The sequence below is a fragment of the Dipodomys ordii genome, unplaced genomic scaffold (genome assembly GCF_000151885.1).
Source record: "Dipodomys ordii isolate 6190 unplaced genomic scaffold, Dord_2.0 Scaffold62, whole genome shotgun sequence".
NCBI classification, from domain to species: Eukaryota; Metazoa; Chordata; class Mammalia; order Rodentia; family Heteromyidae; genus Dipodomys; species Dipodomys ordii.
Window position 1 is genome coordinate 1670412 of NW_012267278.1, and position 15069 is coordinate 1685480.

Here is a 15069-nt window from a genome sequence, read left to right on the forward strand (position 1 = left end):
AAAAAAAAAAAAAACAACATGAATAGTAATGGCTATTACTGACTTTTAAAGCAATTGATAAAGATCATTTTCTCTTATATTTTAAAATCAGAATATATATATATATATATGTCTGTCTGTCTGTGTGTATATGTATATATATGTGCCCAGTAGGCTAAAGTAATTCTAATTATTTATGCATCTACAATAAAATTATGAGGAAATCTATCTTTACTATATTCTGGTAAGACAATTTTTGGGGGGTGGGGAGCCTTTTACCAGTACCAGTGTTTGAACTCCCAACCTCATGCTCTTGCTCAGCTCTCTAGCTCAAGACTGAAGCTCATCCACATCTCCAGTCCAGAATTTTGTTGGAGATGAGTTTTGTAGACCTTTCTGCCTGACTTGATCCTCCCGGTTTCAGCATCCTGAATAGCTAGGATTGCAGGTGTGAGCCACCAGGGTCTGGCAATATACAAATTCTTAAGAGACAGACTTAATAAAATTCCATTCTACAACTGCCCTGTGTAACATTGTATTTGTTCTGTCTTCAGGTAAGTGATTCCTTCTTTGAGGTCGAAGCCCTCATGGAGAAGATGAAGCAGTTACAGGAATGTCGAGATGAAGAAGAGGCAAGTCAAGAGGAGATGGCTTCACGTTTTGAAATAGAAAAGAGAGAGAGCATGTTTGTATTCTCTTCAGGTAAAAGCAACATGAACACAGTGGATATAATTTATATTGCAAACCCTTTTTAATTGAAGTAACTAATTTAATTTCAGTAAGTTTTAAAACATCAATCTAAATATCTCTTTCCTTTTAGGGGGCCTACTGCATTAGGTGTTCCTTCTTTGAGATAATTTTTAAAGCAGGCAACTAAGGAAAGGTTATATGGGAAAATAGCACTAGACATTAGGTTTGGTTTCTGGCACTAAAATCACTGCTAATAAGCTTTGTGAAGTAAGTCACTTAACATGTGACTGTCCCCTTTAATTCTTTTAAAACGAAGACATTGAATTAATAAGGCCTCAAAATTGTTTTGAGCTTTTCTATGATTTGGAAAAGGAGCTGTTTATTAAATTATCAATAACATTAGTCCTTTGTGCTTAACCTTTATATGCACGCCTTAGAATGTAATATGTAAACCATGTAATTTTAAAAGCTTATGAATGTTCTCTAAATATATTTTGACAAGCACAGAAGGAGAATGTGTTACAAACATCAAGTTTTATAACAAAGAAAAGAAAAAATGTACAAAGAGAGGTTGATTGCTAACCTATTGTTCTTAAGGGAAAGTTTTTGTTTCTATTCATGCCTGAAGATGTAGAATTTTCATAAATATAGTATTTACTTAAAAACTGTAATCTTACCAGGCACTGGTAGCTCACGCCTATAATCCTAGCTACTCAGGAGGTTGAGAACTGAGGATCATGGTTCAAAGCTAGCCTGGGCAGGAAAGTCCAGTCCATGAGACTTAACCTCCAAACAACCACCAAGAAACTGGAAGTAGAGCAGTGGGTCAAAATGGTAGAGCCATAGCCTGGAGCAAAAAAGCTCAGGGACAGCACCCAGACACCTGAGTTCAAGTCCCATGGCAAAAAAAAAAAAAAACACCTAATCTCATAAACTCTTCAACATAATAAAAGGAACAAGGCTTACAGATACTACAGGAACTTTTAGATCATAACTGGTTTTAATAGTTATTATCACTTTAAAGATTGGCCAAGTCCAGGTGAATCTGATGGAGGTGCGTTGTATGCACAGCCATTTGGAAAGCCAATTGTCTTGTGTAACAATTAATGCTAATAAAAAATGTGAGGTGAAAAGATCCTATTTCAAAATGTGAAGCCATGTCTTCTTGACTTGCTTCTTTAGCCAAGTGGTTGTCCAGACATTGAACTTTAAGCTTACTTATTAAGCTTTAATAAAACCAATAAATTAGGGTGGGGACACTGAACGAGAGACTATCGAAGGAGGAATGAAAATATTAAAAATTAAACTATGAATGTTTTATTCATTTTGGCAGAACTTGGATTTGAACTCAGGGCGTTATGCTTACTTGGCAAGCATACCTCCCTCAGCTTGCGCCATATCTCCAGCCCTGTTTGCTTTAGATTATTTTTCAGTGTCTCACTTTTTGTCCAAAGCCAATCTCCTATCTATGGCCGGGGCACTACCTTGCCTGGATTTTTGGTTCAGGTAGAATTTTGCTAACCTTTTGCCTGGGCTGGCCTCAGACTACCACCGTCCCAGTTTCTTTCTCTGAGTAGCTAGTATTACTACAGGTATGAGCTAGCACACCCAGTATGAATGTTTATAACAACAAAAAAAAAAATCTGGGGCTGGGAAGGTGGCTCAGTGGTAGAGTGCTTGCCTTGCATGCATGAGGCTCTGGATTCGATTCCTCAGCATCACATAAGCAAAAAGAAAAAAAGTTGGAAGTGGCTCAAGTGGTAGAGTGCTAGCCTTGCACTGAAAAGCTGAGGGACAGCACCCAGGCCCAGAGTTCAGGCTCCATGACCGGACCCACAAAAAATAAATAAAATTTAAAAAAATCTTATTTTACCACTTCCTATTGACTGATACGCTACTACTTGATATTGTTTTAAGCCTCCCTCATTTTCTGGTTTTGATTGATAGCACTTTTTTTCCAAGAACATGTTATCCCATTTTTATATGTTAGGAGTAAAATGAATCTTAATCAGTATCCTGACTTTTAAAACCTTTCAATGGCATTTAAAAAAAAATTATTTCAGATGATGAAGAAGTTACACCAGCAAGAGATGTGTCTCGTCACTTTGAAGATACTAGTTACGGATATAAGGATTTCTCAAGACATGGAATGCATGTTCCAACATTTCGTGTCCAGGTAAAAAGTGCAACTTGTTTATATGCACAATTAGAAAAACTCAGATTTGAGAAAAAGTGACCTAGATTTGAAAATTGCTTCATAAGCAGTATCTAAGAAGCAGGACCAGCTATGGCCTCTAGTTCCCGAAAAGAAAACTTGAAACAGTTGAACTGTAAGATTTTTGTTTCTTTGCTTAAAAAGCTAAGTTACTGTTTAAAGGGAATTTTTTTAGGCATTTGGAAGAATTAAACTTGCTGTGAAACAATAGATTAGAAATCATGAAATATAATAGATTAGAAATCAATGAAATTTTTATGAAGGGAGTTAAAGTTTAAAGGATTTGGATGGTCAAAACAAAGGGCAAGTAGATTATAGCTCAGCAGTAGATGACTTGCTTAAACTTGATATTTAAGACCCTGGGTTTGGTCCTCAGCACTGCCAAAAGGTAGAGGAGGGAATAAGCAAAGGATTGTAGGAAGTAATTTGGCTTCCGTTTAGGAATCAGAGACTGGGTTGTACCTACTTCTATGTTAGTGGGAAATTAATTTAAAATTAGATGTGACTGAAATATCAAAACAGTTCGAACGAGGGTTGGAAGTTTTGACCAGAGAGATGCTTTAGAAAAAATAAACAGGGAACAGCATAATACTAGGAGCTTATTAGGTTTTGTTTGAAGTAGAAGGGAGGTAAAGAGACTTTTTTGTAGGAAAATGAATTAGAAGCTTCATTAATAAGGCTGAAAGGTGGTTACTTTTTTTATTGTTGACATATATTGAGAGAAGATGATGCTATGTCACTCAGGCTGGCCTTAAACTCTAGATCCTCCTGCCTTGTCGTCCCCTTCCCACCACCACTGCCAGTACTGAGAGGAAAAGACTACCTTTATTGGTTCTTAAACTCATTGTTACAAAATATAACCTTTTACATGTTGCAGTGTGGAAATGGAGAGCCCCATATTGGAATACAGATTGCTAGGCGCTCCAGGTGAAAGACAGTGAGTTGCAGCTCCCAGCAATCTCACCACACTGCAGAGCTGGGGATACATAACTATTTGGCCACATTTTAATTATTTGTATGTGTTCTATTTCTATATTTAGGACTATTGCTGGGAAGACCACGGCTATTCTTTGGTAAATCGACTTTATCCAGATGTGGGACAGTTGATTGATGAAAAATTTCACATTGCTTACAATCTTACTTATAATACAATGGCAATGCACAAAGATGTTGATACCTCAATGCTTAGACGGGCTATTTGGAACTATATTCACTGCATGTTTGGAATACGGTTAGTCTGTTTCTTATGTTTAAAAAGATACTTTCCTCTACACCTAAATTACTTGGGTGCCTGGAATGTACCCAAACACAGATAACCATCCTCTCTCCCAGGAACTTACTTTTATGCTTCACAGAACAACTTTATTGCAGCTTCAGTTTTCTCCCTCTGTTCTAGCAAGGAAGAGTGACTGGAAGGGAAAAGAAATGACAGATACCTCCAGGGAATGGGGGGGCGGCAAGTAAGATGGTCCCAGAACATAGATGAGAAGAAGCAGTTTGTCACCAAACATCTGGGTCTAATCTCTGTGATCCTCTACCTCTTGCCCCTATGGCTGTTCTCAAGACCCTTTGAAGAGTCCTAATCCCATTAATACTTCATCTAATGGAAAGCTTATGTTCTTACTGTTAGGTTTCAGCAACATGATGTTTTACAGAAAATACAGTCAGCATACACTCACAAGTGCACACAAACCCCATGCTCTATTGCTTTCTGGTTATTTTAGGTGTAAAACCAGCTTTCACTTATCCCTCAGTTTTATCTATGACTCTGGTCAAAATATACAAGTCCTCTTTCATTTATCTAAACCACTCAGGCCTTTAAGGCATATCTGACCGGTTTTAAACTAATTTCTACTCATGTGTGGCAGACTGTTGGTTTTAGCTTCTTAAGATAGTTGTAGTGCCAGCTTTGCCCAATACTCTTTTCCTCTGAAAACTCAATAGGCAGTGCCTGGGTGATTTATTGGAGATACTTGTGAGACCATGTATAAGCCAGCCTCTGCTCCACCCACCTTCTGCTGTTTTTCTTGTCTGACCTCAGAAACTGCTTTTTACAGTTTTATAACATATAATAGTACCAATAATAAATGTAATTGCTGAATTTCTTAACTTCCTCACTGGTTTTTCAGATTTAGTTCCTCACAGTATGGTTGCCTGATCACTGTAAATATATACTCTTGCTAAATGCCCAGTGTTATGTAAATATTGTCATTTTTCAGGAATTATTTTCTTGAGTGATAGAACATTTTCTCTTCCTCTCCCAAAGTTTACCTTTATGTTCACCTACCACCCAAAGGTGAATGTTATAAAGTTGTCATTTAGGGGATCAGCTGCACACACAGAGGAAATACAGCATATACTACTACTGTATACTTTTGTAAAAAGAGCAGATTATACAGCAGATTAAACAGATTATCCTTCTCAACTACGTCTTTTAACAGATATGATGACTATGACTATGGTGAAATTAACCAGTTATTGGATCGTAGCTTTAAAGTTTATATCAAAACAGTTGTTTGCACTCCTGAAAAAGTTACCAAAAGAATGTATGATAGCTTCTGGAGGCAGTTCAAGCACTCTGAGAAGGTATGTACCTACTGGGGTTGTTTACTCTAGTTCAGCATTGATGCTTACTTTCCTTTACCTAACTTAGTGGCTCTCAAACCAAAGAGCATTCCAGGACAGTTGTCTCAGGTACTCCTTAGTCAGGGAAGGGAGCCTCATTCTGACAGAGTAAAAGAATAAAGGCAGGAAGGTGAGTATAGTTCTGACATAGCTATCACCAAATAGAAGAAAGAAGACTATTTGGCAGGAGCTCTTTTCAGTCATAGTGTAGAAGCATTCTTATAAAAATTAAAGAAAATTTGGCAGGGGGTACTGGTGTTTTGCTAAATCAATATCTAGATTGTTTTTGAAGTATAACACAAAACATCTATCCATAAAGCAATCAGGTAGTTTTGAGAAATTAATATCCTGTTCAGCAAACCCAGACTTCTAAGCTATTTGGTGCCACATACAAAATGTAGTTATTATATATTTGATTCATAGAACCACAAATCGGATATTAAGAAAAAGTTGTCTTTGCATTGACTATGTAGACTTTTGCCATTGTTCACTATATTTACATAGCATTATAAATAATGTAGAGATGGGTTGCAATGTGCATGAGGGTATTCCACAAATACTGTCTTGGAACTCCAAGAACGTCCTAGAACCAGTCATCCATGGGATATTAAGAGCCAACTGTTTGTGGTGTTTATTAAATGATTGGAAAAGCTGTGCTCATGAGTGTTTATAACTCTCCTTTACCTGATGTTGTATTTTATATTCAGGTTCATGTTAATCTGCTTCTTATAGAAGCTAGGATGCAAGCAGAACTCCTTTACGCTCTGAGAGCCATTACTCGCTATATGACCTGATGCCTTTCCTCCATTAAAGATGATTCTGGAATGCTCAGCAAATATAGTCTACAAGGGGAAGGTACCAAGCCCCAGGACCAATGGTAGATAAAAGAATTCAGAATCCATTGTGCCATGATTCCTTTAGTTTCTGCTATTCTACTGTGGAAATGCCACTGCTGGCACAAGCAGTGAGTGCTTGGCAGCTTAAGGTTTAGAGCCATGAAGAAGGGCTGCTGTTCACAGTATTTTGCTTCTTGACAGTACAAGATGCTGAATAATTGTTATAATACAGCAACTAGTAATTCTCCAAATCCTGTTGCTTTTATGTTAAATAAGATAACAAGAATTGGAGCATGCAGAGAATGGGACTTCGATAATGACTAAGATTTACACAAAGAATTTTAGAAGAACTTGGTGCTGCTATCCTGGCTGGTGGAATGAATTAGATGGCTGTTACAGTTAAGCCAGTAGTGACTCAAGTGAACACTGCTATTATCTGAGCCTACGTACAGAATTGGTGTGGTTTCCAATTAAACTTGTGTACATGAGGGTGGGGGGTGCATCTAAAAAACCATAGAATTATTACAGCTAAGACTGTTTTGATGATAACATATCATTTCTTTCATTGTAGTTTTTAAATTCAGTTATTGGATGATACTAAATTACAGAGGCATTGTTAAAGATTTTCTTCAAAAAGCAATCTTAAATGAAATTGTGTGAATTGTAGAAAAACTGGCTGTGTTTTGTTAAGCTGTTTCACAAGATTCTCCAACATTGGAGCAGCTGTCTGTGGGAAATGTCACTGTAGACTGCTGTGCAGTCCCGGGTGCCATCCACCCCTGTGCTCCATCCACCTAATGGTCCCTACTTTAAAGGATGTGCAGCTCCTTAAATAATAAAAGCTGGAAAATATTTTTAGTCAGGTTATCACATTTGATTTACAAAACTGCTAACTTTGAAATACAAACAGGTTTGAAAAAATGTATTAAGTACTTTGTATTCTGGAAGCGTGAATTTGCTTTTGAAGTCTGTCAGTATTACTGGTATTTTTCAATAAAGAATAATTTTCTCCAATTTTCTTCGTTGTCTCAATTCTTAGTCTTAGCTTCATAATTAGTAACAATTCTGGGATTCTATTTACTTTCAGAAAAGCCAAGTAGATTCACATTAACACTGTAATCAGACAAGAGACTGCTATTAAATGACAAAAAGTCCTGAGACCATTTTGGAGATACAAAGAAGAGTTGACCCTTTTTAGGGTCTTATAAGACAATTTATATTTTGAAAGTGACTGTTGTAGTCCCATGTCTGATCCATACCATACTCAATCAGAATATTAAGCTCCATTTTAGGGTGGAAGGGAGAGGATAGGGAAATACAACTTTGAATAGACAAGGTACTTTCAACTCAAGGATATTGTATTAGTCCATTTTCTGTAGGTGTTAGTAGAATACATAAGAATGAGTAATGAGATTTGATTTGTCTCACGGTTCTGGAGAAGATCCAGATTGGTAAAGCACATCTGATTAGGACCACATGCTGCTTCAGCTCATTGTAGTAAAACAGAAGAGGAAGCAGGTGCCTGTGAAAGAAAAGGGGGGCCAAACTCTTGCAGTAGCCAGCTCGTTCTTGTATGAAAAGTAACTCAATCATAGGATGTACCCCTGTAAAACGTCCCCCCACCAAGCTGCACATCTCATCACTGCCAATACATGGAACTTTCAAGGGACACAGTCAAGTCATAGTTAATAGACCCTTGAGAGAAGACCATAACCTTAGAAATACCTTCAGTATATACTTAAATGTATGTGTCTTTTTCTAGTTAGCTAACTGATACATACATGGTTCTACCCACTGAGTTGGCATCATGCGTATGCCTCTGTCTGTCTGCTCTTTCCATAGCAATACAAAGTGAACTCAATAAATAAGACTGCACTGGATATAATTTAGATTTTACTTATTCCATTCATTATTTGCATGTTGATGGAAAATACAAAATTTTTACTACAGGATATTAGCATAAATAAAACAATTATTTAGATTGATCAATCATTGAAGCAAATTTTTTAATGAGTAAAGTATGTTTATATCTAAAATAGTATGAGTGCATGTGTGGCAAGAATGCCAGGGAAAAGAAAGCCTTACACTTCTTGGTGAGATTGTAAATCAGTCTGGCCACCATGGAAACCAATCAGTATGGTATTTCCTCAAAAAGAATATAAACCTGGAGGAATGTAAATCAGCACACAGCAGTATCTGCACAGCATGTATATAGTAATGCTATTCACAATAGCCAAGTGATGGAACCAGTCTATGATGTATATAGACAATGTTCAGCCATAAAGAACAAAATGCCATTTGCAGGACAATGGATGGAAGTGGAGATGATCATGTTAAATAAGCCAAATACAGACTACATCTAGATTTTCTTTTTAAGATGGGAGGAGGGAAGGGAATAGAAGAGGGTAATTGAAGGATAAATATGTTCCAAAGTTCCATTATATAGATACAGTATTTGAAATGTCATAAGCCCATTAAAGATGTACAAAAGAAAGACAAAAAAGGAACAGTGTTTGTGATACAAAGCTGATGTCTCAATGCTTTTCATTTTCCTGTTACTTGTTTTCTATAAACACAGGACTTTAGTGTCACTAAGTCATGTATATATTGTCATGGGGCCTAACTCTGGGTCTGGGTGCTGTCCCTCAGCTCTTCAACTCAAGGCTAGTGCTCTACCACTTGAGCCACAGTGCCACTTCCAGCTTTTTCTGCTTATTTGGTCTGAGGAATCAAACCCAGGGCCTCATGCATGCAAGGCAAGCACTCTACCACTAAGCCACCTTCCCAGCCCCAACTAAGTCATTCTTTAAATGGATAGCTTCCATATAATAACTGGGGAAGGTAGTATATTCTAAAGGACATCTAAAAATTCCTTTTTCTAAAATAACCATAAAAAGATTCCTAGTTGTTTTCAGGGTTCAACTTTTTAAGATCTGAGGGCTTTGCATTAAAATTTAAGGAACTTTATTAGGGCAAACTTAAGTATCTCATACTTAAGTATGGATTAAGTTTCAAACATTTCTATATTCACACAGTTATTGAGGTTAACTATGCAAAGGCTGATATTTCTTAAAGGCCAATTCTTAATCTTTTTTGGGGGGGTCCATCATGGGGTTGAACTCTAGGCCTAGCCACTGTCCCTGAGCTCTTCAGCTCAATGCTGCTCTACCACTTGAGCCACAGCACAACTTCAGTTTTCTGGTGGTTAATTGGATATAAGAGTCTCATGGACATTCCTGCCTGGGCTGGCTTTGAACCATGATCCTCAGATCTCAGCTTCTTCAGTAGCTATGATTACAGGGGTAAGCCACTGGTGCCCAACAGGCCAATTCTTCTAATAATTTAGCTATTGTAGATTTTCTGCTCATGGTTACTCATACCTGTAATCCTAGCTCTTAGGAGGTGAAGAGCAGAAGGATTGAGGTTCAGGGCTAGCCTAGGCAAAAAGTGAACAGGACCTCATCTCCAGTTATCTGGGTGCCATTAAAGATAGAGCCTGTAGAACATGATTAGGTCAAGAAGGCTTTCATAAATGGGATTCAGACCTGTATAAAAGATTTCTGAAGAAGTATGTCCCTCCACCATGTGAAGGCACCTCTCAATAGTGTTATCCCTCACCAAACACCGAAACCTTGATTTTATCTTTACCAGCCTCTCACATTGTAAATAAATGTGTTATATGTAATTACCTAATAGAATATATTTTGTTAAAGTATCTTGAACAAATAGAGACAAGATGAAAGAGTTGTACACTGTCAAAAATTCGGAAAGACAGGGATTGAATGACTTAGTACAATGTTAATGTTATGTACTCAGCCCAGTCTAAAGATCCAGGGCAATCCCTATGAAAATTTCAATGGCTTTATTTTTTTTTTTTGCAGTAGAAAATGGCATCCTAAAATTCAAACCTCCAAAGACCTTTAAAAAGAAAGGAAGAGTCTCACAACTTTCTGATTTCAAAACATTACAAAGCATGTGTAATCAAGCCAAGGCAGATACAATGTGGCATAAATACAAACATAATGAGCATAATGATACACACTTGTAATCCCAGCAGTCAGGAGACTGAAACTGTTCATGAATTGGAGGCCAGTCTAGGCTATTACATAGCAAGACCCTGTCAAACTAACTGGCAAACACATAGACCAATGGAATAGAATGAAGAGCCAAAAAATTAATCCTTATATGGTCAAGGATGCCAAGACTGCTCCGTTAGGAAAGGCAATCTCTTCAACAAATGGAATTGAGGAAAGTAGACATCCATATGCAAAAAAAAAAAAAAATCTTTCCTGAAGTCATATATTAAAATTCATCCAATGCCTTGGCAAATCATATATTTTGTAAGAATACTCATAAGTATATTCTTAGAATATTTTTCAAGTGACCAACAAACAAAAGAGATGAAACAAAAAGTATGAAAAGATGTTGAACATAACTATAAGAAATTCAAATCAATGCCACAATGAGGTGTTAACTTCATACCGTCTAGTTATGATATATGATAAAATGTGTTGAAAAAGACTAGAGAAACTGGAACCACTGTACTTTTTTTTACATAGTGGTATTGCCACCATGGAAAACAGGATGTTGGGAGATTTAGTTGTTTGGGTTTAGGGTTTTACTGTTTTGTTTTGTTTTTGGTCTGTCATGGGCCTAAACTCTGGGCCTGGTCGCTGTCCCTCAGCTCTTTAGCTCAAGGCTAGTGCTCTACCATTTGAGTCACAGCACCACTTCCGGCTTCTTTCTGTTTATTTGGTGCTAAGGAATCAAACTCAGGGCCTCATGCATGCAAGGCAAGTGCTCTACCACTGAGCCACTTTCCTAGCTCCTCCCTGAGCTGCTTTTGTTCAAGGCTTGCACTCTGTCACTTAAGCCACAGCACCACTTCCAACTTTTTTCTGAGAAATTTATTGGAGATAAGAGTATCACAGACTTTCCTGCCGAGGCTGGCTTTGAACCATGAGCCCCAGATCTCAGCATCCTGAGTAGCTAGGATTATAGCTGTGAACCACCGGTACACCTAGCATGCTATGGAGATTTTGTTTTTAAATTAAACATTCTATGATCCAGCATTTTACTTGCTATGAGTTGAATGTTTCTCCTCAAAATTAACATGTTGAAGCACTAATGAAGTCTCTAGGAGGTAATTACATCATTAGGGCAGAGCTCGTATGAGTGGGATTAATACCCTTAAGAGTCTCTCATATTCATTCATTCTCTCCCTCACTCTCCCTGCGCCTTGTGAGCACTCAGCAGGAAGGCACTTCTGCAAATGAGGAAGAGGCCCTTACCAGGAACTGAATTAGCCAGTACCTTGATCTTAGACTTTACAGCCTCCAGAACTATAAGGAATAAACTTCAGTTGCTAATTCACCCAAAGTACCATGTATTTGTCATTACAGCCCAAAGTAACACTTGTGTGTGTGTGTGTGTGTGTGTGTGTAAAAAGGCTATCAAGGAACTATTCAGATACCCATATTCACAGCAGCATTATCCACAATAGCTACCTGGACACAACTCAAATGTCTAACAAGAGATGAATAGACAAACAAAATGTGACAAGAGTAAAGAGGGAGGGAAAGATAGACAAAGGGTGGCAGGGAAGAAGAATGGAGAGAGACAGATAACAACTCTGCCCTTAAAGGGAAGGAAATCCTGTCACAAGCTATAACACAGTTGAACCTTAAAAACATTAGGGTAAGTGAAATATGCCAGTTACAGAAGGACAAATACTATGTGGTTCCACTTGTGAGATCTAAAGTAGTCAAATTCATAGAACCAGAAAGTAGACTGGTGGCTGCCAGGCTGGGAAGAAGTGCAGGAGTTATTGTTTAATGAGTATAGAGTTTCAGTTTACATGAAAAATTTCTAGAGACCTATTGCAGAATATTGTGAGTTAACACTATTGAACGAAATGTACCATTGTACTACTTAAGATGTAATATATATGGAGAGAGAGTACTATATTTTTGTACTATATATATAGTACAAAAGCAAGTAGATGATTTCAAATAGTGCATCTTGCATGAATCTAAAGGGAAAGATTTGGTGTTAGAATAATGCAAAAAAAAGTATAATGCAAAAAAAAAAAGAAAATAAGTATAATGCATTCTACCATGAATTGATTATAAATACTGAGGGAGGAGTATGCTTTAGATGAAGACTTTGATTTTTTCCTCACTGAAAGTAAACTATATACCTTTCTGTGGATAAAATATAAACTTACATTCTTACATGTGTGGGAGAGATTAGCCCCTCGGGAGGATTAAGCTATTTCATCTTAGACTGAACCCATTCACATGTACTTATGGTTTGTGGTACTTATGGTCAGTGTCCATATGGATTGGGCAGAGAGCCCTGACCATGGATGAGTCCCAGATGATGCACCAGTGTGAAGTCCTATGCAGAAATGTAGGTTACTCTAATGGACTTCCACAGCCCATCCACCCTGGGATAATAAATAACCCCATGGTTATTTTTAAGGTGAAATATAAGGTGTTAACAGCTTTTTTCCAAGCAGAGAACTAAACGTGCTGTTATTTCTAAATCTTCATTGGACTAGTATAGGATAAAAATAGTAATCTCAATTTCTTTGTCTTTTTAAGTCCTTTATTTGAAGGGAAACATATCCCACAAAGAATGACAGGCTAATTGCCATCATAATATTATTATTTACTGAACACCTACTACAAATCATACACTGGACCACCTAAGTATTTAATATTTTGCCCTAAACTACACTGTAATAAAATAATGTTCTCATTTGAAGTGTAAGGTCCAGATATTGTTATTTGCATAAGGCCCACATAGCTAGCAGGGGGAAAGTCTGCCATAAACCCAAGCTTAAACTCTTTTCTGATGTCGTCTCTGATAGACACAGAGTTAGAATTAAAAGGACTGAGTCCAGTTATTTTATTTCAAATGAAAACAAAAGTAAAATACTCTCTTTCATCTGTTATACTTAATAAAAATAGCTGACCCAAAGCAGAGTTTGTCTATGTATTTCTTCTAACTTAAGGACCAAAAAACTACTGGTACCTAGTCAGAAATTTTATTTCTATATGTACTAAGAATTAGTACAGTTGCTAAAATAATTACATATATATGGCACCTCCCTACCATTCTTCCCATGAATAAAATCTAAGTCTTCACTTACATACTTAATGTAACTAATACACTAGTTCATGCTTAAATTCTAAAACTTTTAAAATTAGGATTTTAAGACCACCACTAATTTATCAGAGAATAAAAAGTCTTTAACTTAAAAATGCATATATTTTCATCGTATACTCCTCATAGCAGAAAATACAACATGGATTTATTTTCCCAAAATACCTAAAAAGAGGAAATGCTTATTTCTTTTAAAATATTTAGGTTACTCACTAAAATCAGTACTTTAAAAACTTTCAATATTTGTTAATACTGAAAAAATGTTCATGTTTGTTACCACTTCTTAAGAACCAAGAAGACCTGACTTCCTGCTCTGCTGGTGATTTGCATCGTGTTAAAAAGAAGGAATAGGTAGAGGCTCCAGGAAGGTGTGGTGACTCTGAATTCGGTGTAGAAGCTGCTTTGCCACAGGTTTGAATTCAGTTTCCCAGTGGATTTTGTGATAGTTTTTTAGGTCCTGATCAGAACTGCCATCCAGTGCTAGTTCTTCATCTGTATCAGAAAAATTGAAATTATAGTATTTAGAAATGGAATCCTGCTGAATAGTTTACATTTTGATGATGTGTTAAACTCATCATGAATTTAATAATACCAACAAGATGCACCTAGTATTTGGGATTCAAAGGTTCTTAGGCCAGGTGCCAGTGGTTCATGCCTGTGATCCTAGCTACTCAGGAAGCTGAGACCTGAGGATGGCAGTTCAAAGCCAGCCCAAGCAAGAAAATCTGTGAGACTCTTATCTCCACTAAGCTAAACAAACAAACAAACAAACCTGGAAGTGGAAAGTGGACCTGTGGCTCAAGTGGTAGAATACTAGCCTTGAGCACAAAAGCTCAGAGATAAAGCCTGGACCCACAATTCAAGCCCCAGGACTGGCCAAAAAATAAAAGGGATTCTGTTTTTGTTGTTGACTCTGTGTGTGTGTGTGTGTGTGTGTGTGTGTGTGTGTGTGTGTGCGTACATACCTACATACATATGATAGGCATTGGTTCTCAGGCTTGAGCTTTTTTGTTTGAGGCTAGCACTCTACCACTTGAACCATAATTCCACTTCCAACATTTTGGTGGCTAATTGGAGTCTCTCAAACTTTCCTGACCAGGCTGGCTTCAAGCCACGATCCTTAGGTCTCAGCCTCCTGGTTAGCTAGGATTGCAGGTGTGAGCCACTGGTACACAGCTAAAAAGCTTTTTATTCTACCAGTCCATTTCCTTTTTTTCTGACTATTAAGATAGGGTCTTCACAATGTTACCCAGACTGGTCTTGAATTCCTGGGCTCACAAAATCCTCCCACCTCAGCCTCCTAAGTAGGAAATGACCATATGCTGTAAAAGTAAGAAAATAAAAATAAAAAAGACTTCTTTTTCCTTTTAGTGGTTCTGGGAAGTGAGCAGGACTTCACACTTACAAGGCAGGCACTCTACCACTTAAGCCATACCTCCTCCAACTCCTTTTTCATAGGTTGTTTTTGAAGTAAGGTTTTGCTTTATGCCCAGGCCAGACAGAACTTCAATCCTACTACTTGTGCTTACTTTTCCATGTTGCTGGGATAAGAGA

General features: G+C 37.4%; 2 protein-coding genes across 2 annotated transcripts in view; one reads left to right on the top strand and one right to left on the bottom strand.

Moving 5' to 3' along the window:
• The window catches only part of LOC105990054 (sestrin-1), a 24539-nt gene extending 17180 nt beyond the window's left edge, over positions 1 to 7359 (top strand). The window contains exons 5-9 of the mRNA XM_013022369.1: positions 534 to 681; positions 2733 to 2845; positions 3925 to 4115; positions 5326 to 5470; positions 6217 to 7359. Of these exons, the coding sequence (XP_012877823.1) occupies positions 534 to 681; positions 2733 to 2845; positions 3925 to 4115; positions 5326 to 5470; positions 6217 to 6303 (684 nt within the window). The 3' untranslated portion in view covers positions 6304 to 7359. The remainder of the gene's footprint in view (positions 1 to 533; positions 682 to 2732; positions 2846 to 3924; positions 4116 to 5325; positions 5471 to 6216) is intronic.
• Positions 7360 to 12979: 5620 nt separating this feature from the next.
• Armc2 (armadillo repeat containing 2) overlaps positions 12980 to 15069 on the bottom strand; it is a 100834-nt gene continuing 98744 nt past the window's right edge. Inside the window, exon 18 of the mRNA XM_013022356.1 lies at positions 12980 to 14007. Coding sequence (XP_012877810.1) covers positions 13850 to 14007 — 158 coding nt within the window. The 3' untranslated portion in view covers positions 12980 to 13849. The remainder of the gene's footprint in view (positions 14008 to 15069) is intronic.